Source organism: Fringilla coelebs (genome assembly GCF_963513975.1).
Source record: "Fringilla coelebs genome assembly, chromosome: 1".
Classification (NCBI taxonomy): Eukaryota; Metazoa; Chordata; class Aves; order Passeriformes; family Fringillidae; genus Fringilla; species Fringilla coelebs.
The window spans coordinates 35,140,015-35,154,630 of record NC_140028.1 but is presented as its reverse complement, the minus strand read 5'-3'; the positions used below and the strand labels follow the sequence as shown (position 1 = coordinate 35,154,630).

General features: G+C 35.9%; 1 protein-coding gene across 1 annotated transcript in view; it reads left to right on the top strand.

The window, feature by feature from the left end:
- The window catches only part of PREX2 (phosphatidylinositol-3,4,5-trisphosphate dependent Rac exchange factor 2), a gene marked incomplete at its 5' end in the record, with an annotated part of 167,792 nt that extends 153,456 nt beyond the window's left edge, over positions 1–14,336 (top strand). The window contains 2 exons of the mRNA XM_084203160.1: positions 6,049–6,116; positions 8,941–14,336. Of these exons, the coding sequence (XP_084059286.1) occupies positions 6,049–6,116; positions 8,941–8,986 (114 nt within the window). The 3' untranslated portion in view covers positions 8,987–14,336. The remainder of the gene's footprint in view (positions 1–6,048; positions 6,117–8,940) is intronic.
- Between the last annotated feature and the right edge of the window lie 280 nt (positions 14,337–14,616).

The following is a 14,616-nucleotide window of genomic DNA, read 5'->3' as shown; positions in this document are numbered from 1 at the left end:
ACAAAACTTATAAACTGAAGATTAAAGAGCTCAACCTGTTCAGTTGATGAAAGAGAGGTTGAGGGCAGACTTAATCACTCTGCATGCATATGGAACATATATCCCAGCCTGTGGTAGCTTTCAACCTTACAACAAAATCATAAGCAAAATACAGGATACACTCAATCTTGAAGTGAAAAATACCATAATTAAATATTGTAACAATTAATCACAGATAAGACAAGGTTCATAATTTCTGGGTTCTAGATGACACCTAATTTATTATGTTCATTAACTTTGCTACATATTTTGTGCAGCAGTCACATTTATGAAGATGATTAAAAAGCTGTGCTTTGCTTCTAACTTGCTGTAAAGAAAAATATGCGTATGCTAGGTGTGACCTTTGGTCTGTTAATGCAGTTTTGTGGATAGTTTCAAACCATAGATTTGCATCAGTTGTATGTAAGTGTTGGTGCTGAGCATAGGTACATCAAAGTATTTAGTCTCATTCCTTTTTGTATTGGGCTTTCGCTTATTTTGGTGCATAAATTAAGTTTCTGTGGTGAATAATCATCCTCGAAGTTCTTGAATGTACATCTGCTCAGGAATTACAGCTTTAACTGGACTCGAAAAGAGGGCTACTGCTTTATATGGATGAACTTGCATGTATAGGTTGATATGTCTGCTCCTGAAGATTTAGACAAAAGGCAGATCTGCGTATTTTGCAATGAAAAAAGATGGTTGTAGGGGTTTGCATAAATCTACTTGTAGGATGTATTCTGTCAAATCATACCTTTCCAAAATACAGATCTAGGCCATTTTAGAAAATGCTGATTCATTTTTGTATCTTCTGCATTTATGTAATGAAAATGAAAGACAAAATGAAAAACTGACAAGGTTTTGAGCAGCTGTAGCTGTACTTGCTCAAATACAGATGTGAAAAAAGGCCTTTTGATGAGGCTGCATCCTTTGAAGTAAAACAGCAGGTGATCAATAGCTGTTAAAGATACCACTATCTCAATACCACACACAGATGCTGTCAAAATGTGTGCTAGTATATGTAGACTTTTTTCACACATCCTTTCTCTTGCAGGAAACCACTATGGCATTTAATAGAGTAATAATCTTTTGTTGTAATTTTCAATCAGTCTTGGAGTTCTGTAGTAGAAATATAACCCTCCATTAAATTCTAAATGTTTTGGAGTAATTTCAACAACACACTGTGGTATTTTCTAGAAACCTGTTTGGATTTAATGTTTAAATTATCTATAGGATTTAACTGTCAGGATCATAATGCAGGCCATAAAACTTGGAAGAAAAAGAAATAAAAGGGCTTCTTGGGGCTTAATGCAGAACATTTAGTTAAGAGCAATACATGTGCCTTTTCCACATACAGCAAACAAAAGAATTTATTATCTCATTTACACACTAAACCTTTTGTGGAATTAAGATATTAGCCACAGGGAGGTGCAAGTCAAAGGACATCTATTCCATCTGTTACTCAGCAGCACTAACTCCTGTAAGTATCAGCTTTCACAAGAGGAAATAATCTCTACTCGAAGCTGATGTGTTTTCCAACTTGGTGCACCAGTACTGAATAACCAGAGACACCTAACGTAAGGGATAATGTAAGGGAATGGTTTTATTTTTAATTGAATGAGGTTAAGATCATGTTGAACAAGACTAATAATAGCTCCAGCTGTACTGTTGGAACAATGTTCAAAGCAGTTGTCTTGTCAGTTATGATAAGATAACAAGCACCTGGTCTGTGAGAACTAAAGGAAAGAGACAAACTTGTGAGCGTGGGTATGAACTTGGGTCTGTGGAATGGTTTTACTTATGGTAAATTTTTAAAATTATGTATATACTCATGTAAAGAACTGCACACACAAAATACTATGTAAAGCATCCTGACAGCAGTGTGACTTCAGGATGCAGGAGAGTGGAGAGGACAGAAGCCTAGGAAAGGAGCTGCAGGAGGGCAGAGAGCTCTGAGGAAAAAAATAACTAAAAGGCTGATGAACCCAAAAAGGCCAGAAGAGAATTTATGTTGTCATTTAAGTGACTAATCATGTTTTCATGCCTTTTTTAAAGTATCATAACAGCACTGAGCCCACCAGGGGAGGGACTATGTTAGACCTGTTGTTTGCAAATAGAGATCGGCTGCTGGGAGATGTGGTGGCTGGAGACTTCTTGGGGCATAGTGAAATTATATAATGAAATTATAGAGTTCCCAATATTTGTTGAAATCAGGAGGAGCATTAATGAGACTTTTACATTGGACTTCTGGAGGGCAGACTTTGGCCTATTTAGGGGACTTATTTAGAGAGTTCCTTGGGAAGCAGCCCTTAGAAACAAAGGAGTCTAGGAATGGTGGGCGTGCTTCAGAACAGAGGTCTTGAGGGCACAGGAGCAGCCTGGAGGAAAATGTCCAGCCTGGATGGGCAAGAAGGCTTTGAAGGAACTCAGGAATAAAAAGAGGAAGTATCATCTTTGGAAGGAGTGGTGACAAAAAGATGTCATATAGGAAGTTGCTAGTAATTCTTGGGGGCTTTTCCTCAAAAGAAATAAGAATTTGGTGGTTTTAAGAAAAGTCTAATCTGTGTCCCAACTAAAGAATAAATTACATGATTATATAAAGCTAGACTCCTTTTTAAATCAATGCATTTGATTTATTATGTGAGTGAGATACTAAAATTAGTGTGTCTAGTGAGTGATGCAAGTAAAAATAGGCTGGTTTTGTTCTCAGAGGTAGTCACGGCACTGACGTCCAGGATCTGCATGTGATTAATTTAGATAGTTTTTGCAAATATATGTATATTCTGGCTCTCAGTGCTGTTAATCATGTGCCAGTCTCAGCATGGTGAGGTTTCTTTATTATGATAAAGTTTTAGAAAATGGCATCGAGAAAAGGCTACTTGGGGGTGCAGAAGGTCTGGACTGAACATGTCTAACTGTAATCAACATCTATCCCTGTGTCATTCCTGCCACATATTTGTTGTATGTTGTATCTGTTCTTAAGCCTCCAGTACTGGGGACTCCTGCATGCTGCTTCTCATGTGGTCTGTTGCAGAGTTTTCTTAACCTTTTCATTACAATGCTTTACTTCCTGCCTCATTTAAGTAGCTTTTTTCTTCTACTTTTCCCCCTTCAATTCCCATTTTCTGTCCAGTATACCATAAACTTAGCAACCAGATTTTCTTCCCTATTGAGCAGTAGACTTCTAGCATTTTGATTGTTTGCAGAAATGGAGCATCTAGCATACTCTGGCCAACCTCATGTGTTACCACCCTCATCATAAAATATTTCTTCCTTATTCTATTCTGAACATACCTTTGTTTAGTTTAAAACTATTACCTGTTTTCCTGTTGCTACAGCTCATGCTTAAAAGTCTGTCCCAAATTTGATTATAATTTCCTTGATAAGCCATCACTTGTATAGATAGAAGAAATCAATTCGTCTGATCTGTCATTTTTCAGTTGAATTTTCTTAAGTAGTCATTCTTCCAATTCTCCACTGAACTCTTTTCAATTCTTTTATTAAAGATGAGCAGTAACTCTGGAGAATTAGAGTTATTATAATAATCTTGCAGGACTTTGTGATTGAGCAATAAAATAGTAGATGAAAATCAGCGTAGATTACTCTTAAGTGAAAGACACTGGGGAAAAAACAAACCCTAAGTTCACATTCAAAATAATTGACTATGAGCTTGCCATTCCATTTCATGTTGAAGACCTCAAGATATGAGGAGAAAACATCAGCTCAATTTGCAGTAGTTATCAGTAAAGCAGAGGCTATAATGGTTTAGGAGGGATAGAGGACAAAGTAGAAATCATGCTGTCATGACCCTGCATTTGGAACTATCTTATCTCTTCCATAAGGATATAGCATAATGGAAAAGATTCAGAGAAAGTCAGGAAAATACTGGCCAATGGTTGGGAAAGGTTTCAGACAGAACAGACAGACAAAATAATGTGGGACTGTTCAGCTTCATGAAGGGGGATGACAGACTTCTAAAGAGCATGTTTCACAGGTAGGGACTAACCATTGTCCTCACCAGTGCAGAACTAAACACATAAAATGGAACTGTCAGGTTTAAACCAAATTAAAAGAGTGGTAAACTGGAGAGGGACTTTTTACAAGGGCATGTAGTGAAAGGGAAGGGGTAATGGCTTCAAAGTGACAGTGGGCTTAGATTGAGTATTTTAGAATAAATTTTAGATGTTAGGTTTATAAAAAAGTCTTTACTGTGAGTGTGGTGAGGTACTGGAACACATTACCCAGAGAAGCCATAGATGCCCCATCCCTGGAAATATTTGGGGACAGGATAAATGGGGCTTTGAGCATTCTGGTCTAGTGCAAGGTGTCCTCCTCCATGGTGGGAGGTTGAGACTAGATGACCCCTTAAAATTTTTGCAACCCAACCATTCCCTGATTCTTGATATAGCAAGTTATTGTACAAAAGAGGTGGATCTTTCACAAGGTTAGTGATGTGTATTTATTACTGAGTACAAGATGAGATGGGAAAGAAGAGAAGAGAATCACTAAAGTTAATTAAACACATACTTGTTGATGAAGAGAGGAAGTATTGAATGACTAATGACTGAATTCTGGAGGAGTTTCTGGGGAAAGACATGTTTGTCATGGTCTATAGTTATTTGCCTTTGCAGTTGTTGGAGACAATCTTACTGAGATAGATGCAGCTATAGTAAAATAATTTTTTATTCTGCCTTAATTTTTATATGTATTCTAGTTATTTTTCTATCTTTTATCACCCTTTCTTTGCCTCAAAGAAATGTAAGGACACAGTATGTTTTTGTGGCACATGTTGATTTACATACAATCTGAGAGCCTGTCTGTGTGTAAACAGCTATCCTTTTTCATATACTTTTCAGCCCATGACAGTAAATCAATACCATGTCAATTACCTGTGTACCTGATTTCAGTCAAATGAAAGGTCTAGTCTTACTCTGTGACTGGAATAAATTATTATTTTACATCATGTGCACCTGGCACTGCAGCTCTGTTAGAAATATAAATTATCTTTGATGCTTCACATCAATTTAAGATTACATAGTAAGAATTCTGAATTCTGAATTTTTATTGTCTGTTAGTTTGTCCTGATTTTACATAGTACAGGAGAAATGAAATGGAGATTCAGTATATTTATTATTGATAGAACAAGTAGTTTCCATCTCCTTTAAAATTATAGAAAACATAGTAAGTCTAACAGATATTTGTTTTTTGTGACTACTTTACATCAATAAAACTACAATTTAAGAGCTAGTCCTAATCATTCAAAAAGAAATTTAACTAAGTTTGCAGAAGAGGGTCTTTTTCACACAGCAGTTCATGGTATATAAATATTGTGCATGTTTTATCCATTTCCTCCTTACTAGATGAGTCAGTGAGACAAAAGTGCTTTCATTATTGTTTTTGAAAGGATCAATTGAGGTAGAGAGAGACCAACTTTTCTTTTGTCCTTGTCTTTTGTTTTAGGTGGGGATTTTAGACTAATCAGTCTCAGGAGGTTCCTGCCTATTTGTCTGGGGTTTGTTTTTGAGATTCTCTGATTAAGGAAGATGAGGACCTGCATTTTTCTAATCCTTATTTAGTGCCTGAGTTTAGGCCATTCTTTGTTAGTTTCATTTAGTGTTTTCATAGAAAATAATCTGTATTATTTGTTTGTTCAAAAGTTCATAGGAAATAAGTGACATGTCAGAAAAGAACTTTATCTATAACTTCTACACGGAATAGTGACAAAAATCAAACAAATTGAAACAAGATGTGTTTGGATTGTTTTAAACCTTAAATGTTAATTTTTTTTAATGATTCTCTTCTAAATTAGTAAGATCTATATGTGTGCGTTTATTTGGTGACAAGTGGCAAGGTTTTTGTTTCTTTATTGCTTTAACTTTTTCCTCACCTTAGAAGGTACTAGTTGTTTTTGGAGATGAAACATATGTGTTAATTAATTATAATCAATAGTTATGTTCATCTACAAAGCTCAGAAAATTTCCTAATTTATTGTGGGATAAATGAAGTAAAATTGTTGTTCTTCTTCCACAGGGTGCGAGAGTACAAAACACAGCCAAGAATTTAGGAGTGAGGGATCGAACGCCACAGTCTGTGCCAAGGTAACCGATTCTTTGTGTCCTAGACCATGGTTTTGTCTACTTTGTCCCAAATTCAGTCCTAGCTGCTCAAAAGCTAACAGTAAACATTGACTATATTTTGCTCTAGATGGTAAGATTTGGCTCTTAATGTACATAAAATCCAGTTGCATTATTAGCTATACAATTTTACTTCAAGTGATTAGCTGCAGAAGTTCAGGCTATGTAGCACTTCAAAACATGCCCATTTTTGAAAAATGAATCTTAGTTCATGTTAATTATGGAAACGCTGGAGTAAGTCCTTCATCACTTCTAATATTTAGTGGGTTTGGGTAAATACTCTTAACTAGATCCATAACCCAATTTTAATGAAACACTGTACTGCAGTATCTCAGCAAAATCATGTTCTAGTTGCACTTGGGGATAATGTAGTCTTTCTTTGTCTCTTTCTGAAGCATGCATTACAATGAAAAATGGGTTATTCTATATTTATCCAGCTTTTTAATGTTGTGATGGATTGCAGGTGCTGGAAATATTTCTTTAAAAGCACCATACTTCTAAATAAAAATAACCAAACAATTCTTAATTTGATCTTAAAATGGTTTGAATAATCCACAACTAATTTAAACTGGGTTTTACTGATTTAAACATAATGTTTTTGTTGACTAATGTGAACACATTGAATGAGCTAGACATATATGTGAAATACAAAACAGATTCCCTGTGGTGTTTAAATTTCAGTAAGGAAACAGGGAACTAGATAAACCTGATAGAGATGACTGTGAATTTGATTAGCTTAGAGGCAGTCCAGGACCTAAGATCCCCGATCAGCTGTCTTGCCTTGTGGGAATCCATGGCAATAAAGTAGCAGTTTGTTACATTAAAAGCAATTAAAGCATTAGTGGGTGAAGACTTTTCATATTTTGAACACTATGATTTGGGCCATAAATGAACTCCTTAATGACATAATTCTGGAGACAGCCAAAGAATTCTTGCAACCCAAACTTTTCCCATCCCAACGTGCCAGAATGATTATCTAGATTCAGATTTTTTGTGATAAAGGAAAAATCTAAGTTCTCAAAAATTGAAACATAGCAATAAGATTTTTAGCATTGCATCTGTGGAAAAAAGACTGCCTCTTTCCAGCTGAAACTTCCACAATGTGGCACTGAAATGCTGAAGAAGAATGATGAGAACATAGACTAGACACACGTACCTGGCATGCTTGCCAGTGCCCAACAATAGCAATGTCACAGGAATATCCCAGACCTCTGTGGTCAGGGCATTAGATGCACAAGTCAGAATTGTCATCAGGGTGCTTTTGATGTATAGCTAAACAATACTAGGGCTTCTCAGTTCTCTGCTTTGAAAACAATTTTATATTTGGTTTCAATTAACATCACTTGACAGGGTTCTCTCGTCTGCAGCGGCCATTGTTTCTGTTTTCTCAGCTCAAATAGTTGTTCATATATATTGACCCAGAACAGGCTATTTCTGCTCTATAGCATCTTCAGCAACTTCAAATCCTTAGAGATTTATGCAGCCTTATCATTAGTTTGCTTCACAGTTCCTTTATATCACATGCTCTAAAGACAATCTTAGTGATTACTGCTCTAACCTGAAGAATACACATACCCTAGTACTTGGGGCTGAAATTTTCTGCGCTTTGTTCCATAGAAATTAAATACTGCTAAAATATCATCAAGTATTAACCCCACTGCAATTACTCTAGATGAGATTCTGACTGTAATTTTATCTGTCATCTGCCAGCTTTGAATATTACTGCTTTATTATGCCAGCAGAATCAAATCATTCAACCCCTGTTTATTCTTCTCTGCATCCTTGTCTGTGGAAAGATCACACCTTATCCTCTCATCAGTATAAAAGTCCGAGATGTATGTGTATTGCCTTATATATAGCTCCCAACAGATCTTTTGGTATCTGCACAAAGTGACCTTAAATGATTGTTTCTGAATCTGCCATATGATTACGTGGAAGAGTCCAATGATCTTCAGAACACATTATGGTGGAGATTTCTCTTTGTTATTCCTCTGATGATACATTTTCCCAGAGGAATCTGTGTAATCTCCAAATGAGATCATGTCTATGGCTGGTTCTAATTGCTATGGTTTCAGAGGAGATACTGTATGCTGGACAGGAGTACAGAACAAGGGTGTGAGGTCAGAATGATTGCCTTTTATTTTCAGTATTTCTGTTGTTAGGGTAAAGTTTCAAACACCTGTTAATAACCAAGTCCTTTCAAAAGGGGTTAATACAAGTCCAAAAACCTTTATAAAAGCAGTGGCTATTCCAATCTGTACTGGGGTAATAATTTGAACCAAATCTTACTGCTGTTGAGTTCATCCATGAAGAAGCAGAGGGAGAGAGAATTTAAAATCTGCATGCTAGTGTCACATGTCTGACACCTGTCTCAGGTGCTTCAAACAGCACCAGGTCTTCAGGGAAATATTTTTAGAGAGCTTTGACTGGGCCAAGACAAAACAGAAATGGAGGCAATTACATTCACCAAGCAGCTCTTCCAGTTGAGAAATCCAGGGCAACAATTGCTACTAGGATTAATGAAGGCATCTTCAGTGCAGAAACATGAAAATTTTCTGTATTGATTTGTGTTTATAAGACTGCTTACAGATATGCATTTTAATGATTCCACTTTCAATGTAAACTAAGAAGATTTTATTAGTTTTACCTTGGTGGTAAAACTGAATTCATACCTTTTGTTTTGCAGTGCAGAAAGATGTAGCTTTAGTTTGTGTTCCTTAAATCTACTCATTTTAAGAATGACCAAGTTCTCAGAATAATAATTGCTTTGTTTGTTTGTCATTGTCAGATTATACAAGCTGTGCCAGCCACCACCACCTGTTGGAGAAGAATGAGATCTGCTCCAGAAAACAACCCAGTAATGGCCTTTAGGATACTGGGATTATATGACAAAAATCCAAATGCACTATAGCAGTATGTCCCTGCAGCTTTGATAAATAAGAAAAAAAAAATCTTTTACTCAGGACATAGGAAGAAATACCCTAAATATTACCTACTGGCATTGAAAGAGGTCTTCCCAAAAGCATTTCTGAAATCTGTGCACTCCAGCCTTACACTCATAGGACAGTACTCTTCCTTGGGAATTTAACACTGGAATCAGATTAATTTGATGTGTCTTGTTCAGCCACATGATAGGTATAGCCAGCAGCTTGGAAAAAAGTATTGGTCAGAGGGAATGTCTTCGCTTGTACACTATGCACAATGTGATCTTGTGGAAGCCTAGATAAACTAGGCTTGATAATGAGCATGCACTTCATATGGGACCCTTTGCACTTGAGAAAGCTTTCTTTCCTGTCACCATCATAAATTCTTGGAATGTTAAAGTTACTGTTTCAGGAATGTAATGTGAGGTTTAAAGGTGGAACGCTCATTTCAGAATGGAGTTTAATGGCTGCAGGCAGCTGCTGTGGGTGTGTGCTTGTAATCAGTAAAGTCAGCTGTGTCTGAAGCAGTGCTTGTCACACTGCTTTGGAGGGAGGGCCTGCGTGGCGTTAGGAGTGCCTGATGGTGTGCCACATAAACTAAAGTTCTGCCCTTTTGCATCTGCCATTACAATGGAGAAGGATGAGTCTGATCTTCGTCCATTGTTAGGCTGAGTTTCAGACTCTAATAGATGTTTTACATGATTGCATCTCTGCACTTCAGAGTTTTCCAGAGTTCTGTATTTTCTTCTAGAGTACTACACTAACAAATCTACATAAGGCAGAGATGAGTCAGTATTGCCAAACTGGAAATGACTGGTTCAAGTTCAAGCATAGTTTGGGATTTTGATGTTTTATGCTACCATTTTCCATGTTTTGTCAGAATTGTTTTGTATAGCATCTCAGTTCTTTGGAGTGGTAATTGTTATGGATTTATTTTGAATTGTACTAACTATTTAGAGAGCCCAGGGAGAATTTATCTGCATTTGGCTGTTCTTTTGGCCTAAGAATTCTCATTTTCAAATGCCCCCAAATGAGGATTTATATATGAGCACATTAAAACAAAAACTGTATTCTGAAATAGTTCTACTTGTAGCAGTAGCTATGTATTCCATTAGAGCAAGACACATGCTGTCCGAATAAAATTTATTTTTTGTACCACAGCAGCCTGTAGTTATGCTGTAGCAAAATCAAACCTCACAACATAATTTTTGCATATGAGCTAAATATTTATGAATCTATCAATCTACAATGAAATAAGTGAGAATTTAAAAGGAATTGTCCTCTTCAAGAGAGTGGGGGTTTCTGAGGATATTTAGGGAATTTGTTACTTTTCTCCAAAGGAGGAATTAGAGCTCCTACCTTTTTCAGTATTCTAAATGTTTTTACACAGACCTTAACTTTGCAAAGAAAATAAATATTTTTATATATTCATAGATATACATGTCTGTGCGTATATGTACATTTCAACATGTATACATTTATGTAGTCATATCAATTACTGGTCCTACCATAAAAAGAGAATGTTTGCCTTAAAATATGACAAAGGCATGCAGTAATGAACACTCCAGTAACAACTTCACCTTTGTGCTTTAAGGTTTACTCTCTTCCAGAGTTACTGGAAGCTATTGAACCATGATCTTTTTTATTAAAATACTTAATACACAAAAGTAAAATCAAAATAAACAAAAAATAAATTCCTTTTAAAGGCTTTTGTCTAGCATGACCTCAGAAAGAGTTATGTTTTCTTTAATTGCTGTTCTAGTCAGCATCTCATACTTTCAGATGTGTTTCATTCAGAGCAGCAGTATTGGCTGTAGTAATTCCTGCTCCAGGCAAAAGCAGCAGTAATTTCAGTTTCTTCTTGTTCAGACATCAGAAGTCCAGAGGAGCCATGAGCACCCCAAGCCAAGGGCGTGCTGCTGTCAGCCCAGCTCTGAGCTCACATCTTCCTGTGAGGTTTCCCCACATGAGGTTTGATTTACTGTGAGGGAAGTCAGCTGTTGGCTGCATGGAGCTGCTGCGCCTGTATACAATAAAATAACCTAGAGGACAAAATCTGTTGCATGTGCATGCATTTTTGTAACTAGCAATTACTTTTTTTTATATAGCATTGAAAATGGTAGGAGTGCAAATGCTCCAAAATATTCTCCCTGTCTAATATGATAATTCCCTGTTTCTTTTTTTTGTTGTTGAAATCATGGGATAATATACATTTGTAAGGGACAAATAATTATAAGCCAGTCACTGGACAAAAATTTTTAGCTGTTGTTTAGTGAGTGTGCATCAGAAATCTTGACCTCTTATTTTGGTCAATTTATATCTAGCTTTTGGTCCTTTATTCTTTTTTTCCCACTCTAGATACAGTTTTCAAAAACCTATTAAACATTATGAGCTTTATTGGTGACCCATACTGCAAAGTAAAGTGTCTGTTTAGCCTGGTATCAAAGAAGCTGAGAAACTTAAGTCCTGGTTTTCTGGGATTACAGATAACACATAAAAATATGATTCCACAGCAACACACAGAATCAATTAGGTTGGAAAAGATCTCTGGGATCCTTGACTCTAACTTATAGATCAAGTCCAACCTATTTTCAGAGGGAAAGTGGCCTAAATGGCCCCCTTACTATCTTTTAAAAAGTGGGGACCTGATTTATCAAAATGTTCTTCAATGGACTGCATGAAGCATTGTGTAGTATTCAGATTGCTTTTCTTGTCCCTCTGCTTTCAGACACACTGCACATTCTATCATTCTATTGACTTCTAATAACATTAAATGGACTTTATTGTCCATTCTTAAAATATAAATTTACATATGTTCATTGTTAAAGCTGTTTATCTTGTTTGGTGTATGTATAGGACGTATTTATTCCTTATACAAGATGCACTTGCAGAGTAAAAAAAATACCCATTCTCATCACAGTATGTTTATCCTCTTTTAAATTTTTAAACTCACAGGTGACAAGAAGAGATGACCAAGAGTGATGATTTACAAGAATTTTATCACCTATAGCTTCTTAAATCTTTGACAGAGACGGGTTATGTAGCCTTTTTTTTTTTTTTTTTTTTTTTTTTTTTGCAACAATGTGTTGTACTGGTTTAGGGAAAGCATTCTGTATGCATTTTTTACTTTTTCCCCCAAGGAAAGTGTAATTCTTCTGGGAATAAATTCAAGGATCTAGAGGCATACATTATCAAATACTGCCATGTTTCAATGCTAGCCTGGGAAGGGAGGGTTACAGGCCCAGGAACAGCTGAGTTGCCATGAGTTGCCATAGCATCCATGCTTGGAGAAAACATAGATTTTAAGTAGAGCAGAGGATGTTTGGCCTGTCTTTGTAACCTTCATGTATGAATAATAGGATGTTAAACGGTCTTTAGTCTGAAATGGCCGTTGATTCACTCTAGTTCCCAAAATTAGTTGTTTTTAATAGCTATTTTCCTTGTAGATTGTAAATGTAAATAAATATAAAAATGTATATAGTCCAGTTGTTCAATGTCAAACTTTGTGTTAAGAGATCCATTTTAAAGCAAATATTCCTGCTGTCAGCTGAAGCAACCAACCAATTTCATGTCTACTGAGACAGTTGGAATCCATAATGGCTTTTTGGGTAGATTTCACTGGGTTTTAGCAAATGCATCAGGTGTTTTGGATTGGTTTGTATTTGTTTATTTTAATGCAGTCAGTAGTGGTCAGAACTCCTCTTCTGCTGGTTTAGAGCCAAGACAATTAAACTTCAGTCAACAAGGATTTACAGTAGTCATACTAATTTCATTTGTTAGACTCCTTTAATGGAAAAAAGTTAACCACTTTTATTGATCTCTTTTTAGCCAGAGAAATTCACAAGCAAACATGTTTTATTAATTGATTGTCAGATGTAGTGTGTGTGTGTGTATATATATGTATATGTATTTAAGACAATTGCCTGAATGTGAGTATACACATCATGGTTAAGCATGATGCTCAAAAAAGGAAAGTGTCTTTCATTTCATTTAAAGGAGAAAATCAGTAACTGTTGTATATTTCTACATATTGTTCCGTACTCTTTACTTTACAGCTCCTTCATGGATATGTCTTCCAGCATTTTCCGCATATTTTGTGCCATTTGTGTTTAACAGTATGAAAAGATAATGCATTGCCTTATGTATTTTATCTCTGTACTTGATAAATGCAGTTAGTGCTTTTCTAATTGTACTCCAACAGTACTCTGGCATTGGTAAATTAGATGTGCAGTACATACCTGACTCAGGATACCTGGATTTTTTGTCATTAGGTTTTGAAATATAAAAAGATATTGGACTCATATTTTTGTATGCTGACAATTGTGTAGGGGTTTTTTTATATACTGTATATATCAACCAAGTTTTCCTAAAGAAATTTTATTATTATGAATGTTTCCCTTTTCCTGCTAGATGTGGGTATATGTTTTCTCGTTATGTATGTATAAATGAAGATACAGCACGCACAGTCATGCAGATGTTAACACTAGTGAGAAATTTCAGATTGTCCAGAGGCTAGTAAAGCTTTTTTTTTTTTTTTTTATGTTCTTCTCTAAAAATATAGATCTCCATGCTAGAAGTCTACTTTAGAAATAACTTCTACTTCAGTTTGAAAGTCCAATAGAGTGCTCAAAGTAGTTGGGACATTTCTGCAAGTACTTAGATTTGGACTTCCATGGGAATACCCACAACATCTTCTGTATGTGTGTCCTATCTGCAGTACCATATGCCAGATTTAAAAATCTAAGCAGCCTTATTAACTTCTTTACACCCTGTATATAGTGTATGTATTTGGTTATACTTGTGTTACACTTTTAAAATGAACCTAATTTCTGCATTGAGTATTGCACACATTTTTCAAATTATGAATATATTTTGTAACATCTCATTAAGCACAAGAGACCATTTGAAATATTATAAGAGACTGCTTTGAAATAGTATGCGTAAGTAAAGCCATACACAGAATGTTTCAGTCAGCTTTTGTTTGAAAACAATCAAGCTAGCAGTTCTGTGGGTAGTTGAGTTTGTTGGAAGTAACTTTTGGAATTAAAGTCCTTGGAACATGGATTTAAATTACTTTTTCCTTTATTTTGTAAAGTGCCTCTGTAGCATACTTTGAATCAGTTGCTATTATGGATTCTGGATAAAACTAACACTGTGTACTTTTAGATCTATGGTTTATTTTTTTAGTTACATAGTAAAGACTGGAATGGTAACAATGTATTACAAAATGTCAGAGAGCAATAAAACCATTCATAATGTGGCCACTGGAAACCTCTTTATTTGTATGTAAGAAGTAAGTTGGGAGGGAGGGGGTTGAGAGCTTTTAGCCCTTTCTGTGTCCCTGCCTAGGAATTCTGCTGCAGCAGAACAGAAATTAAATTTCTAGAAATAAACATTTATAATAAGAATCTCTTCTGCAAACCCAGGTCCAACCTAGACTCATTGCTAGTAATTGAAATATATCTTTATAACCATTGGAAAACTGAACCCTGCATGAGCAGTAGCCCATGGCTTTGGGCAGCTGTACTTTGTGAAGGCTG